This window comes from Apostichopus japonicus, chromosome 19 (assembly GCF_037975245.1).
Source record: "Apostichopus japonicus isolate 1M-3 chromosome 19, ASM3797524v1, whole genome shotgun sequence".
NCBI classification, from domain to species: Eukaryota; Metazoa; Echinodermata; class Holothuroidea; order Aspidochirotida; family Stichopodidae; genus Apostichopus; species Apostichopus japonicus.
Window position 1 is genome coordinate 4,660,325 of NC_092579.1, and position 14,612 is coordinate 4,674,936.

The 14,612-nt window shown below is 38.5% G+C and overlaps 1 protein-coding gene and 1 pseudogene across 3 annotated transcripts in view; one reads left to right on the forward strand and one right to left on the reverse strand.

Moving 5' to 3' along the window:
* On the forward strand, positions 1–9,553 carry LOC139959887 (very long chain fatty acid elongase 6 pseudogene; annotated as a pseudogene).
* LOC139959886 (lysosomal alpha-glucosidase-like) overlaps positions 8,097–14,612 on the reverse strand; it is a 25,529-nt gene continuing 19,013 nt past the window's right edge. For 2 of the 3 annotated variants that reach the window (XM_071957800.1, XM_071957799.1), the window contains exons 15-18: positions 12,073–12,214; positions 11,602–11,821; positions 10,556–10,758; positions 8,097–9,918 (exon numbers count right to left, since the gene is read on the reverse strand). In XM_071957800.1, the coding sequence (XP_071813901.1) occupies positions 9,853–9,918; positions 10,556–10,758; positions 11,602–11,821; positions 12,073–12,214 (631 nt within the window). In that variant the 3' untranslated portion in view covers positions 8,097–9,852. The remainder of the gene's footprint in view (positions 9,919–10,555; positions 10,759–11,601; positions 11,822–12,072; positions 12,215–14,612) is intronic. The other variant, XM_071957801.1, reaches the window with a different exon arrangement.

A 14,612-nucleotide genomic window follows, 5' to 3' on the forward strand; every position in this document is an offset into this window, starting at 1 on the left:
CGTACTATAGAATGTGTATGAAGTTTGTTTTATCACGCGGAATGCGTCTATAACAAAATGTATACGAGGATGAATGGTCTGTTATGTACCGCCAATACAGAGAAGGCATCAACTGTGCGATTCTAGTGACGAAATAAGAAGAAAGGAAATCACCTATAAGAATTGAGGACAACTGGCGGAGGCTATCACGAACTGCAAGATTTCAAGAGTTGTGTCAAACGTCACACGGTTCTATATAACAACGACTAATGTATATTTGGTTTGTCATTGTGAGGTAAGTCGTCTATAGGCCTATACACTTGAATGAACAATGTGTAGGAATGACGTGTGTCACTTGGAAGAGGGAATTGTACGCTGTGTACTTTCAGCGCATGGACTGGTTGTAACGATAGTGACGAAAGATGACGGGAAACCTTGGCGGTCAGGATAGATAGATTCAGCTATTTGCTTCGAAATATGATATCTATAGGCCTATTGCCGTTTTGCGCGGCACAAATATGGCTGTTATAATATCGGGTGCAGTGGCGGAGCTAGGGGTATTGGTGGGGGGGGGGCAAGAATGGTCTGTAGGGGCGCTTTCGACACTACCTAAGCGGAGCGCCACCACAGGTTGGCGCGGAGCGTACAAGTCATTTTTGAGTAAAGATACTCCCTAGGTCGCAGGAAATGACCCTTTTCCGGGCCTTACTAATTTGCAGATAAACGAAGAATAAATAGGTGTCATCGCCATTTTGTCAGAAAATTACACCAACAAAATGTGACAAATGTCAATAGGTAGATGAGAGCGCAATAAAAAAGTCAATAATCGCGAATAAGTAAAAAGTAGTAAAATGCTGAAAAGGGCGCCAGCAGTCCATTGGATTCCGTCGGGGGGGGGGGCATCCGCCCCTGACTGTATGGACGCTCCGCCACTGATCGGGTGAATATACCGAGTCATGTCTATTGCTGAAATCCGTTGAAGGTGATAAGTATAAACTTTTTCCACTGTCTCACATACGGTTTTTTTCTATTTAGCATTCGTCAACTATGTCCATTATAAACTACCGGTAATCAGTAAGTATACTCAGGGTCATATCATCCAGAAAAGTAGCTTAGAAGTTTCTAGCAATGATTTTTCAAATGCTGAACTCGGAAGTATAACACTGATGGGTTTTTAGAGAAGTTCAGTGTTTTCGATTCAAATATAAACTCTCATCATACGCCTACAACATGCCGCACAATGTCTTGCCTACTTCGCAACTAATCTACGGTATCCTGCACATGAGCGGTAAATCATCGCAACGTTGATATCGGATCGAACAGTGACTGTATGAGCAGTCGAGCGAAGATGCATGTACTGTAAAATACCTGGGTCAAGATTTGACCCAATTTTGACCAAATATATTGGTTATATCCTTATCTAATATTTGGGTCAAATTGACCCAACGTCATGGGTACGTCACTCACCTTCCAACCCTGACCCAGACCTCGTAACCAGAGACCCTGTAACTAAGGAAGGCCATTCGAGAAGTTGCCAATCCTTCAGTTTGTGCATTGCACAGAAACTCGAAAAGGGCTGGGGAAAGTCCCTAGCACTACTGGTCAGCACTAAGATAAATGTCCATCGATATTCAACGTAGAAGAAAGTATGTAATCCGATTATCCGATGTAGCAGACTCTCTCAACGCGTATATATTCTTAACCCTGACAAAGAAGTTAGACATGATTTGCTAATGAGATGTTTATTCAGCTCCCTGGGGTGAGCATGAATATCAATAAGTCATGCATAGTTGCTCGTGACCTCCATGAGATCACTGGACCGTATACACTGGCGGATCCAGGGCCTTTGTTTGGGAGGGGCCAAAGTGGCATTAGAGCAAGGGCGGCGGAAGCACTTTTAATCTGGGGGGGGGGGCACCGACATCAAAGGGCACTTTGCAGATTGGACTGATGCAGCCTTATATTTAGTACCCTCTATAACTCTTATTGTATTATCTTATTTGCGTATACACATCACTCCATCAACCCCCCCCCCCCACCTCAAGGAAAATATGCATACTAGCACTGCAACATCCAATGTGAAAATTGGGAAACAAGGAACAAGTTTTCTTTTGAGACAAAATGAGGTGAAATCATGTTAGTTGCTAATGTAGGAATCTTCCGAATTAGAGTTTATTTCTTGTTAATATCTTAACAAATTTTTTTCCATTCGAAATAGCTTTGAGTTTGACCCACAGAAATTCATTAAAAGTCAGGGCGGAGCCAGGATTTGCAAAGTTGTATGCACGACTATCTGAGCGGAGCGCCATCATCGGTTGGCGCGGAGCGTGCAAGAAAATTTTTGGTTTTACAAACCCCTCAGATGGCCGGAAACGGCCCTTCCCAAGTGTTCATTCTGGTTCCCTGGCCTCTTGCTAACTTGAGACACCTCAATTTTTATTTAGAAAAAGGGCACATTTTTAACCTGAGGAAAAGTGGGGGGCACGTGCCCCCTGTGCCCCCCGGTTCCGCCGCCCTTGCATTAGAGTGGTATGGGGGAGGGGTCTAAGGGGAGGGGATGTCCCCTCCCCTTTGGAAAATTTTCTATTGCTGAATGCCCTCAGATGCAATTTGGTGCGACAAAAGTGTACAATGGTGATGTTAATTTACTTCTAAAAAAAATGTTTCCCAGGTGTAATTTTCTAAAATATTTATAAAACAAAGTTGGGATCATCTTTCTCAAGAAATTTGATTTCTCATAGGTTATAAATTTCTTACAACCAGCCTGTAACTGCAAAATGGTGTTAAACTGTAAATCCTCATGCTCATACATTTACATAGCTCCCAACTCTTGAGAAGGCAAATGCTGGTCCATGCCACGAATCGCCGTCCTGGGGGAGGGGTATAAGGGGAGGGGGTGTCCCCCTCCCCTTTTGAATTTTTTTGGAATCCTGGTGATGCCTACATGTAAAATGGTAGCACTAAGAAAGGCTTTTGTCACCCAAAATTTTCTGGGAAATATGCATTTTTTTGTGTGTAACATCAATAAATTGAATAGTAGGTGATAATTCATTCTTTCCCGTGGCATGAAAATGTTCGCTGCTCGCCCCAATGAAAAGAATTATAGGCTAATTTGAGGTTCAAATGATGCTGTAAAGGAGGTTTTATACTTTATTAATTATGCTAAATGCTAAAGAAATGATGGTTGCTAAGTCAAAATTTGATGCAAATTTTTTATGTATACTTGACAATTACAATGCGGTTTTTTCGGACGCTTGTGCGGGTCAGCGGGTTTGGGTGTTAGAATGCGGGTCTAATTCCCGCGAATTGCGGGTCAGTTGGGAGCTCTGCATTTAATTTTAAACCAGAAAACGAAAAGGTTTAGACTAGTCTACCACTGCTATTCCTCTCGATTTTTTTAATTTCCAATCATATGATTTAGCGGATGTTCGGGAACACTTTTTGGCTCACCTTTGGGGGGGGGGGGGGCATGGCCCCCCTTGGATCCGCCAGTGACCGTATACCGTCTGTAGCCAATGCCTTCTTTGGTCGATTTTTTAATTTGTTTATAAATCCCCTAGTTAGCTTTCCGTTGTTCAACGTCAAAGCCAAATTTCTCTTGAAATCCCATCCCCGTCGCTATAACGAGTTGTGTCTAATGAATTGGGCTGTAATTCCTGGTTACAATGTACGGCATGTAGGCTACTGTGGCTATAACCCCCTCCCATCAGAGAAATTGCTGTACAGGGATCGCAGCTAATTAAGAGCTGGATAACTCAGTTGGTAGAACAGAAGACCTGGAATCCTTCAGAGGACAGGAATAAGAATTGCGTTCAAGCCAAAACTTTCTTTGCTCTCTTCCAAATTCGTAATACAAAGTTTTGAGAATTTTCCTGATATTTTCAAGAAAATCAGACACCGTGTGTAGTCTCAATCTCTGACTTTCATACTGATCTACAAAACGTTTGCTCAACTTAAAATAAGATCAACGACATTACCTCTAATACAAAAGGGTCTAATTTACATAATGATTGTGTTAATTAAAGTGAAATCTCAGACAAGATGATGAGAAAGTTTGGTAACTTGACCTTGTCATGATTTTCAGATACCACTCATCCTACCCTCCTGCCCCCCTTCCCCTCCCTCTTGCCCCTTGTCCTCTTATAGATGTGTCTTGCTACGCGAAATTTCCAGTTACGTTACTGCATGGTCTGTGAGTATTTCTTTTGTGATATTTATGTCACTTTTTTTCTTTATCAAATATATACATCTTAGTAGGGCATCAGCCGACAACCTTTCAACACCTTTTATGTCTGTGAAGTCCATTCGTTAATTTATGGTTATGAACTTAACGATACTGCACGTGTTTATTTAGCAGTAAATGATTGATTTTAAATGATTTCATGTCTCGTCTTATCAGTTGAAGACTGAATACTGCCAATAACTTGACCGAGAGTAAATACTGATTAGTGGTTTGATACTATGGACGAAGATATGTCGAAGTTCGTTTCCTTTGCCGTCTCCAGCCATCTGAAAACGTGATCATTATATTACCACATACAACAGACTTAATTAATGTCACAACAGTACACGATTACATCTTCCAATGTCATGGATTCTTTGCAAAACAAAACTTGAACACTTAAGGACAACGAAAACCAGGTCGGGCTCAGCAGACCATGCTGTCACCTTGCCCCCCCCCCTCCCCTGCCCCTTTTTGCCTCGTTTATCCTGAAAGGATTACCGTAGGCACATAATTAATGTTGATATGTTAGACACCATCAACAACAACAACAAACAAAAATAATAAAAGAGTTGTCAGTCCCTATTGTGTTTCCATACCACTTTTAATTTTAGAGAAATGACAATTTAAACATCAGAAGTTCATCAATTAAAACGGCTGAATTATTTAGTCTACAACACAGTCCATTTAGTCAGTTTCTGACATGCAACACAAACACCAATGCAAGCATAATAATTTCAACAGCCGAAATTAAAACATTAACAACGGATGACATGTTTGTCTAGGACAAACGGTGTTGCATGACACCCAAGGTTAACCTTTGTTTGACTTTATATGAACAAGGTAATAGTTATTATCTTGTTCATATAAAGTCAAACAAACATGCATTGGAAGAGTTATGAGAATTTATAAAACAATGGATTAACATTATTTATTAACCTTATGTAATGACAGAGAGTAAGGAAAAACAAACAAAACAAATCAAATAGATTCCGTACTTCTCTTTACGTGGTGGCAACTTTATTGGGGGTTATGTTTAAGCATGGTAAGAGGGCGGTGGATAATATCTACTCCCGGAGAAGAGTAAATTACTCTAACATGTTGACTGATGAACTACATCTCTCAATAAATGACGGTAATGAGAACAAAATAGTAAGATACAATATGGCTGCCGTTGAACGTAAAGCAAGGTGATTTCGTAATGAATAGAATAAAGAGAGAACGAACAGGGCTTACTGAGCGAAACCGCAAGCGCTGAACATGGGATGCCAAGTAGAACAAAAGTATGTTGGAGAGTACATGCACATTACGTAAATAATCGGTAGCCTAATGGGCACTACCTCACACTTATAACATTTAGACCATCACCGACTTAACTATAATGGTACAGTCCAGAGTTAAATATCAAAGCCTAATGCTAAAGAAACATAGCAAGCACTCAAATTATACTTCCTTTTTGTTTAACTATGATATACCAAACTAAACTCCCGCCTTAAGTCATCTTTTAAGTGTATCACGAAAATGATCCCCTCTCGTCAGGCATGTGACTATACATTTGCCTACATCAGTTTCTAAGATTTATCAACAGTAACATTTAAATTAGCACGAGTAACTGCTTTAGTACTATTTTATATTTTGAGGCGGCTATTCAAGCAAATATGTACCCCAAAAAATACTACCTAAGTTTTTCCCCCTTTATTTGTCGATGGCGTTTCCTATCCTCTACTTGAATTCTTCTTATATTTATTCTGTTTCTTCTTTCTTTCTTATATCTTCTCAGCATCAAGTAGATTCGATCAAGTGCGTTCATCATACTATCAACAAACAATGGACAATGCAACTTTCTTGTCGTTGTTCCGCCATCTCCGTGAGGAACAATACGATGACGCCATTAGAATGAAATGGTTTCAGAAGTACTCTTGGGTCTCTGCTCTGATATGCTGTGTATACGTTTATCTAGTATACCGTGGTCGGAGATGGATGGAAAGCAAGCCTAAGCTGTCTCTCCGTATACCTCTAACACTATGGTCTCTCAGCCTAGCTCTTTTTAGTGCACGTGGAGCCTACGTTATGTCAACTTACGTTTTTACCAGCCTGTATCGAAATGGTCTGCAAGGCACTCTTTGTAGTGATAACTTCTACGATGGGATTTCGGGTTACTGGGTATGTGTGTTCTCTCTGAGTAAAGCAGCTGAACTATTGGACACATGTTTCATTATTTTACGAAAACAAAAACTAGCCTTTCTCCATTGGTACCATCACGCACTCACCTTGTTCTACGCTAGTTACGGGTACAGGAATAGAAACAACTCGCCGGGCCAATTCAATGTTATGCTTAATTTCATGGTCCATACGGTCATGTACTCATACTATGCAGTACGTGCTACTGGTATGGTGAATGTTCCAAAGCGAGTAAACGTGTTTATTACGTCACTGCAGATTCTACAAATGGCTAGCGCTTTGTTGCTACTGTTACTTGCAATTAGCTATGTAGATGATGGTATACCGTGTGCTTTAGACCGCGATATATATTATCTAACTTTGGTCATGTATATCTCTTATTTGCTACTGTTTCTACATTTCTTCTACCGATCATATTTTGTCCCCCAGAAAAACGAAATGAAAAAGCAATAAATGTATGAAACGGTTTCATGAAACGACTGACGGGTAGCCTATGTTTCATGAAAACGAATATGTATGTTTGTCTAGGGTATCTTAACATCATAACAAGACTATTTAACTAGAAAATGTTGATAGTACAAGAAAAAGTAAAGGAAATGTTAACCAATTACTTCTCTACTGCAACAGTCCTATGTGGGGAAATATATCAAAGTGCAGACTTTTAGATCCTAGCAGGATCTTCTTCAAAGGCAAAGAAATACAACACAAAATAAGACAGAAAACAAAGAGGTTGGGAATGATCGCTGGTCAGGTTCAGGGAACAAAACTCTTTCGGCACGTAGATTATTATTTTATAGTCCGTGTTTTTTTTAAATTAAGCCGTATTCGATGTTCTTTTTGTGCCTATTTTAAAACAGTTTGCTTTAATATCCATTGTATGTTACCGGTACTGTGACATATCGTGGACATAAACTACAACACAAAATTGCTGCTTTAAAAATGTTGATTCAACAATTCTGTTCGAATTAGAAATAGAATTAAATGTATTGCTGTCATTTTTGCATGATTGATGACGTCATTGTGTGGATGGCTACCTAAAAGTTGACTTTGCATGTAAGAACCACAGTTGATGCAGGGAGTTTTCCATAACAACTGCCTGGTTGATGTAGATAATATCATTGATTACTGAGGCAAACTATCCAGTCATATCAACTTTTTGGCCAACAAGAAAGAAAAGACCAGGTTATACTCAAGTATATTGAATGAATCTGATGAGGACATTAAGGGGGCGATGGGAGGAGGGTTCATTCTAGGGTAGGGGATCAAACATTGCCAAGGCCAGGGCGGGGAACCGCAAAATCAACTCAACATGGTTCCCTGAGTAAGTGGATCCTCTGTGCATTCCATACGAATTTTAGCATTTGAATGTTTTTCAATAAAACAACACTTTTTAGTGAAATTTTTTCTTTCTTAATTTCTCAACAAGACGGCACTTTTAATTACCATAATAGAAAGGGTAACTTCGCTCTGCCACCCATGTAGTAATGGCTTAAGAATAGACAACTGGTTTCTTCCAAGTTGTTTACAAAACTCTGCTTATGCTTAAAAATTAAATTATAATTCAATCAAATGAATTTGAAATTAAAATTCAAGACAAAATTTACTCACTATTTTCAAATTTTAGTTTCTTTCTTTACTTAAAAAAACAAACAAAGGCCATGAATTTTATTCACATAAAAACTTTTACAGCCATGTTTTAAGTCTTGCGATATAACAAGTAATAGCAATGTGGACACAACTTGTAGATAGACACATTACAACTTTATCATGTACTTATATAAAAATAGAGCAAATCAAATATATGGCAAAAAAAAGCAATTTAATGAGCATGATGCACGTTTCCGTTGTCTCTAACTTATTCTTGTTTCTTCCGTTTCTTTTTGCATTTATTTTATCCATTAATTAATGGTGTCCAATTCCAAATGTATATAAAATTTACAAAATTTCAAACAATATTTTGAAAAGAAGAAACAGGGAATCACTTCAGAGTCAACCTTTTTTTAAAAACATGGGTGAAAAAAACAGAGAATACAAAAACCCTAAAACCATTTGTTATTTCTCAAGATGGAAAACAATTTGACCTTAACTTACAAAAGAATCTAGTCTCCAAAGTACTGTATGTGAATGTGTATGGCATTGAAATTACTTCAAATGATTAAGCCATCTTATCTGCCTAATGAGACATACTTTATAGAAGGTATATGTCAAAGACGTTCACACTTTATAACTTTGAAATATCTCACAATTTTCAGAGCAGCTTTTTTCGCATTTGGAACGATATCAACCGAATCTACAGAACATTACTCTAATCAAGATTCTTACATTTTTGTTTTCATCACAAAACAAATCTTAATTAATAGACAGAAATGAATGAATTCGATTCGTGATTTGTCCTTCGACTTTTTGTCTCCCAGACACATTTTCATACCAGTGTGAGAATGAGATATAAGGAGCAAACCGGAAATGTTTCGAATTTTTGTAATTGAAGAAACTTCAGTATTTGAAATTTGACTAGTCAAGTTTACATTGTAACTTGACTTTAGTATCGAGCATCATCGGAAGATGAAAAACAGCTACAAAAGGCTGTCTTCAAACGATAGAATTTTATCTTTCTAATCTCTTAACTTAACATGAAATGAAATGTAACTTTAATGGAAGAACATTGCATATTTAAAGCCTTGACATTGAAAATTTCAGTTAGGAACAAATATTACTTAGTTGTGAATAACAAAGTATTTCTTGAAACATTTCTACAACTGTTGCACACAATTATTATATTATATGAGTTGCAAAGTCTCAGGTGTTGTCTTCTACATAGAAAAAGTGGACCCAAAATCGCTGAATTCAAAACATATATATATAAGCAATATTAATCAAAGGGAAAGTATTGTTTGCTAAAGCTGATAAGAGAAGTCACCAAAAGCTTGTAAAAAGTGGAAGTCAAAATTCGTCATTACTTTACTACCGAGTCCAATAGCACCCATCAAAAGAGGATTTTATCATCGAATTATTACAGATCACAAAATTATGGAATAAAACTCTCTTTCCATGACCTGATACAATGCAATATTTCAGAAACTTTTGATCTACTTTAAACTTTTATTTTAAAAGACAAATCTTTTAGAAAGAATACCTTTAAAGAGCAAAAAAAAACAAGAAAAAAAAAATTGCCCCGAGCCCACCCCTGTCACAGTTATTTGCAAAAAGAAAGACAAATTAAAAGGACCAATATAATGAAGCATTGTTGGACTGCGCCAAAATATATTGAAAGACGACCTTGCTCCAATTGTGTCACTTGGCACACTATTTTATTTCTCATGAATACTAATAAATCATTTGTTACAAAACAGAATTGTACAAAAATTGTAGCTTTTTTTCCCCCTTTAAATTGTGGCAATCTTAGCATATTTAGCACTTTTGAGTGGTCACTTAGTCGTACCCTTTGATATAAGCTGTACAGCCAATCCTGTTCACGCGTTCCACTTGACTGTTATCGTGTCGTTCATCGGTGTGTACAATCCACTGACTTTAAGAGTCTGAAAGAAAAAGATTAAACAATAGATACAAAACCCCAAGGCAATTTATCAATGCCCATCTCTGGTAAAGGTACGTTAAAAGCAAGAACGTACATTCAGAGAAAATTATAACTATGCAAAAGATTAAGATACACTCTAAGTTTACAGGATTGGACTAAGGGAAGGATATACAATGTAGCTTTTACTTGCAAAGCTTTTTAGAAACTTTTGTATTACCTCAAGTTCAAACTTTTAAATATCTTGTTGCATTCTCTGTAGATAGAATCATTGAATCATAGTGGTTTTCCCAAAGGGAAACAAAAATACACAAAGAATTTGACTTTTAACACTCACAAAGAAAACAAAAGGGGAAAAAAAAGTCACACAGACCATTTAGAATATTAATTTAAAATGCTCAGCTACTACTACTATCTACTAAACTTAAAGTAAATGACCAAAGTCTGCTGTATTCTGCTAGTATTCCAACTTCCTTGTGCTTCCATATACTCTCACAATACCAACTAAAACTTAAATGACTGGTCTGTTTAGCAACCGTAATCTCTCATCACGCACGAATACTTGAGTATATACTAAAACTGATTCTAAGCTCATCCCACACCCCAGAGACCTATGTTGGAGAAGTTGTTCCTGTACTTACCCCTACCGCTGAAACGTATGAATAATGTGCGGCCTTCCCGTTGACGGTCACAGACTTGGGATCTTTCGCGACCCCGTAAAGTGTCACCTTTGAGAGCACCATGTCACCGGCATCTTTGTATTTGTTGTGTACCACCTTCGAAACAAATGTATTACTGGCGAGAGAGAACTTCAGGAATATGTATTCACCATTTTCATATGTACCTAAAACAAAAGAATTGAAAACCAGGAATGAACTCTAATATATGTAACCTTGGCTGATACTCAATTTTTACCCACAACAGGATATTAAGTGTATGATACGAGGTTCCAACCAATAAGCACTTCAACCAATTCCAACATATAAATAATAATTGAAAAAACCATGTACAAACGATGACCACATCACACCATACAGCTATGAAACTGCTTTGTGCCCTCATCCAACACACTCAACCCTACCCGGCCACCAAGCCTCCGTCCAGCCTCCTCCCCACCCACCCTTTCCTACTTTCAGCTGCATTTCTGTTTTCCAAATCAGCAAGTCATAAGTTTACACTAAATATCATCACAAGATGAAGACAAAATAACAGAGGCAGAACATATCAGAGGTGTATTATCAAAGTACTTCATGAAACTTATTACCCCCTCCTCCTTCTCCCCCACCCTCCTCCCTCTCCCCCCTCCTCCTTCTCCCCAAACCTCTAATTCATCCCACACCTCTCTCCCAATCCAAGAACAAATGACATACTGTCTCTCTTTCCAGCCATCATCTTCAACATTCTTATAAGTATTGCATACAACATTATCTTGACTTCTCGTAATATCAATAAGCGGAGTCCTCCCTACCCTCCATATGCCACACCCAATGTCCCCACTCCTACTACCTAAGGATATTGACCTTAATTTAACGATTACAAAGGAGAACATGCACTGGGTAAACCAAAACTGCTGTTTCCATATTTTAAGTATTTGACATCAAGAGAGTTGTCAGAAACTTGTATTTTTGCAGGCAAAGAATCGAAAGAGATGAATGATGTGGCAGTCACCTCTTTTCGCGAGTCTTACCTATAGTGTCCCCGTCATCCCAATAGAGGGAGCCCTCCGCTGTACCAGTCTTGGAGCAGATCGCAGCCCTCAGTTCAAAGCCACCCTGTCTACTGACATAGGTGGTGGTGTTTGGCTGTTGCAGGGGCAGTATACCCCCCTCTCTCATGTGTAGGTTGATCTTCTCCATGGGGGCATCTAATGTCACATTTGTAGTCGTGGAAATGCTGATAGCCGATCCCTGAAAATATCAGAATTTATAGGCGGATTTTTTTTTAATCCTGGATCAAAGATAATTTGTAAATCCTTTGTAACAAAACATTGTGTACAGATGGGAAGGGTTTTTCATAAAAGTCTACCTAGAAAAATGAAAATTCTCACCATCTAGAAGCATCAGACATTCCATTTTATTCACAGTGTACCACCAGGTTTTCAATGTCGGCTCGTATTGAATACAGCATTAATGGGCAATTTTTTTTGAAGTTTACTCACATTGTAGAAGTCGTACCAAGTTCCTGCAGGTAGAGTTACTTTGATAGTTTGGGCACCCGGGTCCAACACTGGGCTTATCAGGAGAGAAGACCCCCAAAGAAACTGACGATCGACAGCATAGGTGTAAGGATCATGTGGAAACCTAAAAAAAAATAGACAATTTAAACCAGTATTCAGTCACTACTTCATTTCTTCCAAACAAAACTGACCACAGTGTTGGAAAACCTTGTTCAATTTCCCGCGAACACACTTCCGATTTCCCGCCGGTGTTCTCGCAGCGAACACGCCGAGCACGCGTAGAGTGCGAGCATAAAGGCGTGGGGTCCAGGGGCCCGCCCTAGGGCCCTGGTGTGGTCAAGGGGTGGAACCCCTTGTGGGGGTCCAGGGGGCAAAGACCCCGGAAAATTTTGGTATTTTTGCGTGTCTGGCGATAAAAAAATTCGCAGTTGAGGATGCAAAATACTGACAACTTTTTGAATTTAAATTGTCATGAAGCTGATGAAAATTTTAAAATGACAAGTTAGAGTAGCTATATTATGTTATAAAATGAAAAAAGACTTAATCTGTCTTACATTCTTTAAAAAGTTTAACTTACAGAACTCCCGATATTATGAAACAAACAACGTTCGGCAAAGCCCCGTTTATAGACTGCCTAACAATGAATAGCGCACACTTTACGTTCATCAGTTTACAACTGCTGTACGGTTTAACTCTACTTAAATACTACGGTAGGATACTGTACATGTGCTCAGAATTTTCCCAGGTACCTTTCCAAACAACTGCGCGCTCATCCCCTGTCTAACACCTGTTTGTTAACATTTTTGGCACGTTTCCAAGAAACGTTTCATGGAGTATTCCCCATGATACACGAGGCACAGTCCATACCATAGACGCAGCACATCGAGGCCCCACTAGCTATGGCCATCTTTATGAAAGTAAACCTTGTAATAAAATATGTTTTAGTCCACTTGGCATGAAGAACTAAATGCTTAATATTATTTCCATACTTCTTGTAGAAAACATCAAGTTCGCAAAATACAATTAGTTGTGTTTTTGTAGTTACGTGAGATCCGTAACCGACGAGGTGGTTAGGCTATTTGCTATGCACTTAACTATGGTAGGATATTATTTTTTCCGTATTTTTGGAAATTCTAGAAAATACTTTCTTTTCCCCCCCGCTTAACACCAGATGTGGTCTTACGGTTTATTCATAAATGGGTGTACTAGAGCCTTGTTTACATGACATTAGTTGCATTTAGCACGATATGCCAGTTTCGCGTGAATTTTTCGAAAGTGTTTTGCTGGATCTTTCGTAAAATTTGAAAGGTGTTCCATTTTCTCTACTGAGTTTTAGAGTTTTTTTACAGTCAAGTGAATACGTTGTGCATTGAGTATAAACTTATCGCGAATGCAAGAAAACGATGTGGGATTTCCAGCAGACAAATGTTTTATTTGCGGGATTACTGAGTCAGTTGAAGGGAATCCCGCACCTTAGAGGGAACACTGAATTGAAGTCAAATTCATACGAAAGGAAACGTTGACTAACTAACATACAATATAAGTATAAAAAAATGTGGAATGGCAATATTGTTCAAAACATTTCCCGCGAGGCTGATTTATTACAGCCACCTTCCCGCACTGGGCCGTGTGTGTCCGTGTGACATTGCCCTTGTGAGTGGTTTGGGGACACATCATTACACGTTATAGGCTATTGTGACTAAAATTGAGAGCACGGTCTCTGGACATTTTTCTTTTGTTTCTGAAAGTTTTCTTCTGAAATTTTGCTTATTGTTTTTACAGATGTACTTTTTTGCTCCTTCGTGTTTTTTTAAATGTTTCGTCCCGTTTTTTTTTTTCGTTTATTTTTACCCGATTTTTTTTTTTCTCCAGCTAGTCTGGATTTCCCGCGAGCATCGCGGATTTCCCGCGAACCTGGTTCGGAAGGTTCGCAAGGTTTTCCAGCCCTGACTGACCATAAGGTGATTTAGATTAATAGAGAACTTTGTAGGTGGTAAGCCGTAAGAAAAGTAGGGGTCTATTCATTTGTTTGCTAAAAATATAAATTATTAATTCCGATATAAAGCTCGATGCAGGTTGAGATTCTCCTGCATGTCCTCCATGGAACAACTACTGAAAGAAATGACTTAACACAGCTCAAGACCTAAAAGACAAGGGCTCATTTCTCACACCTAAATGAAGATTTTTTTCCCTTAATGTTTTGCAAATACTTTTTAAAAGCCTTTGACTTTTTAGCTCAAGAGCCAATATTTTCAAGAGAAATGACACTCACACTATGGATTTTGTTTTGAAGCTTTGAATCAATAAAGGTTACAACAAGAACTCCCAATAAACTGAATTAAATTTTGATAATAAATGAAGCTCTTCCTCAAAGGAACGAGGACAAGCTATCATGCTTTTATTAGGGTGTGCCACTGAAATCAGCTGGTTAGTGTCTCTCTCCCTTCTTCTTTAAACTGTTGCAAGATGAACTAATACTGGAGTCCCTCTCCAAAAGTCTTTTTTTTAACAAAAGTCACTTT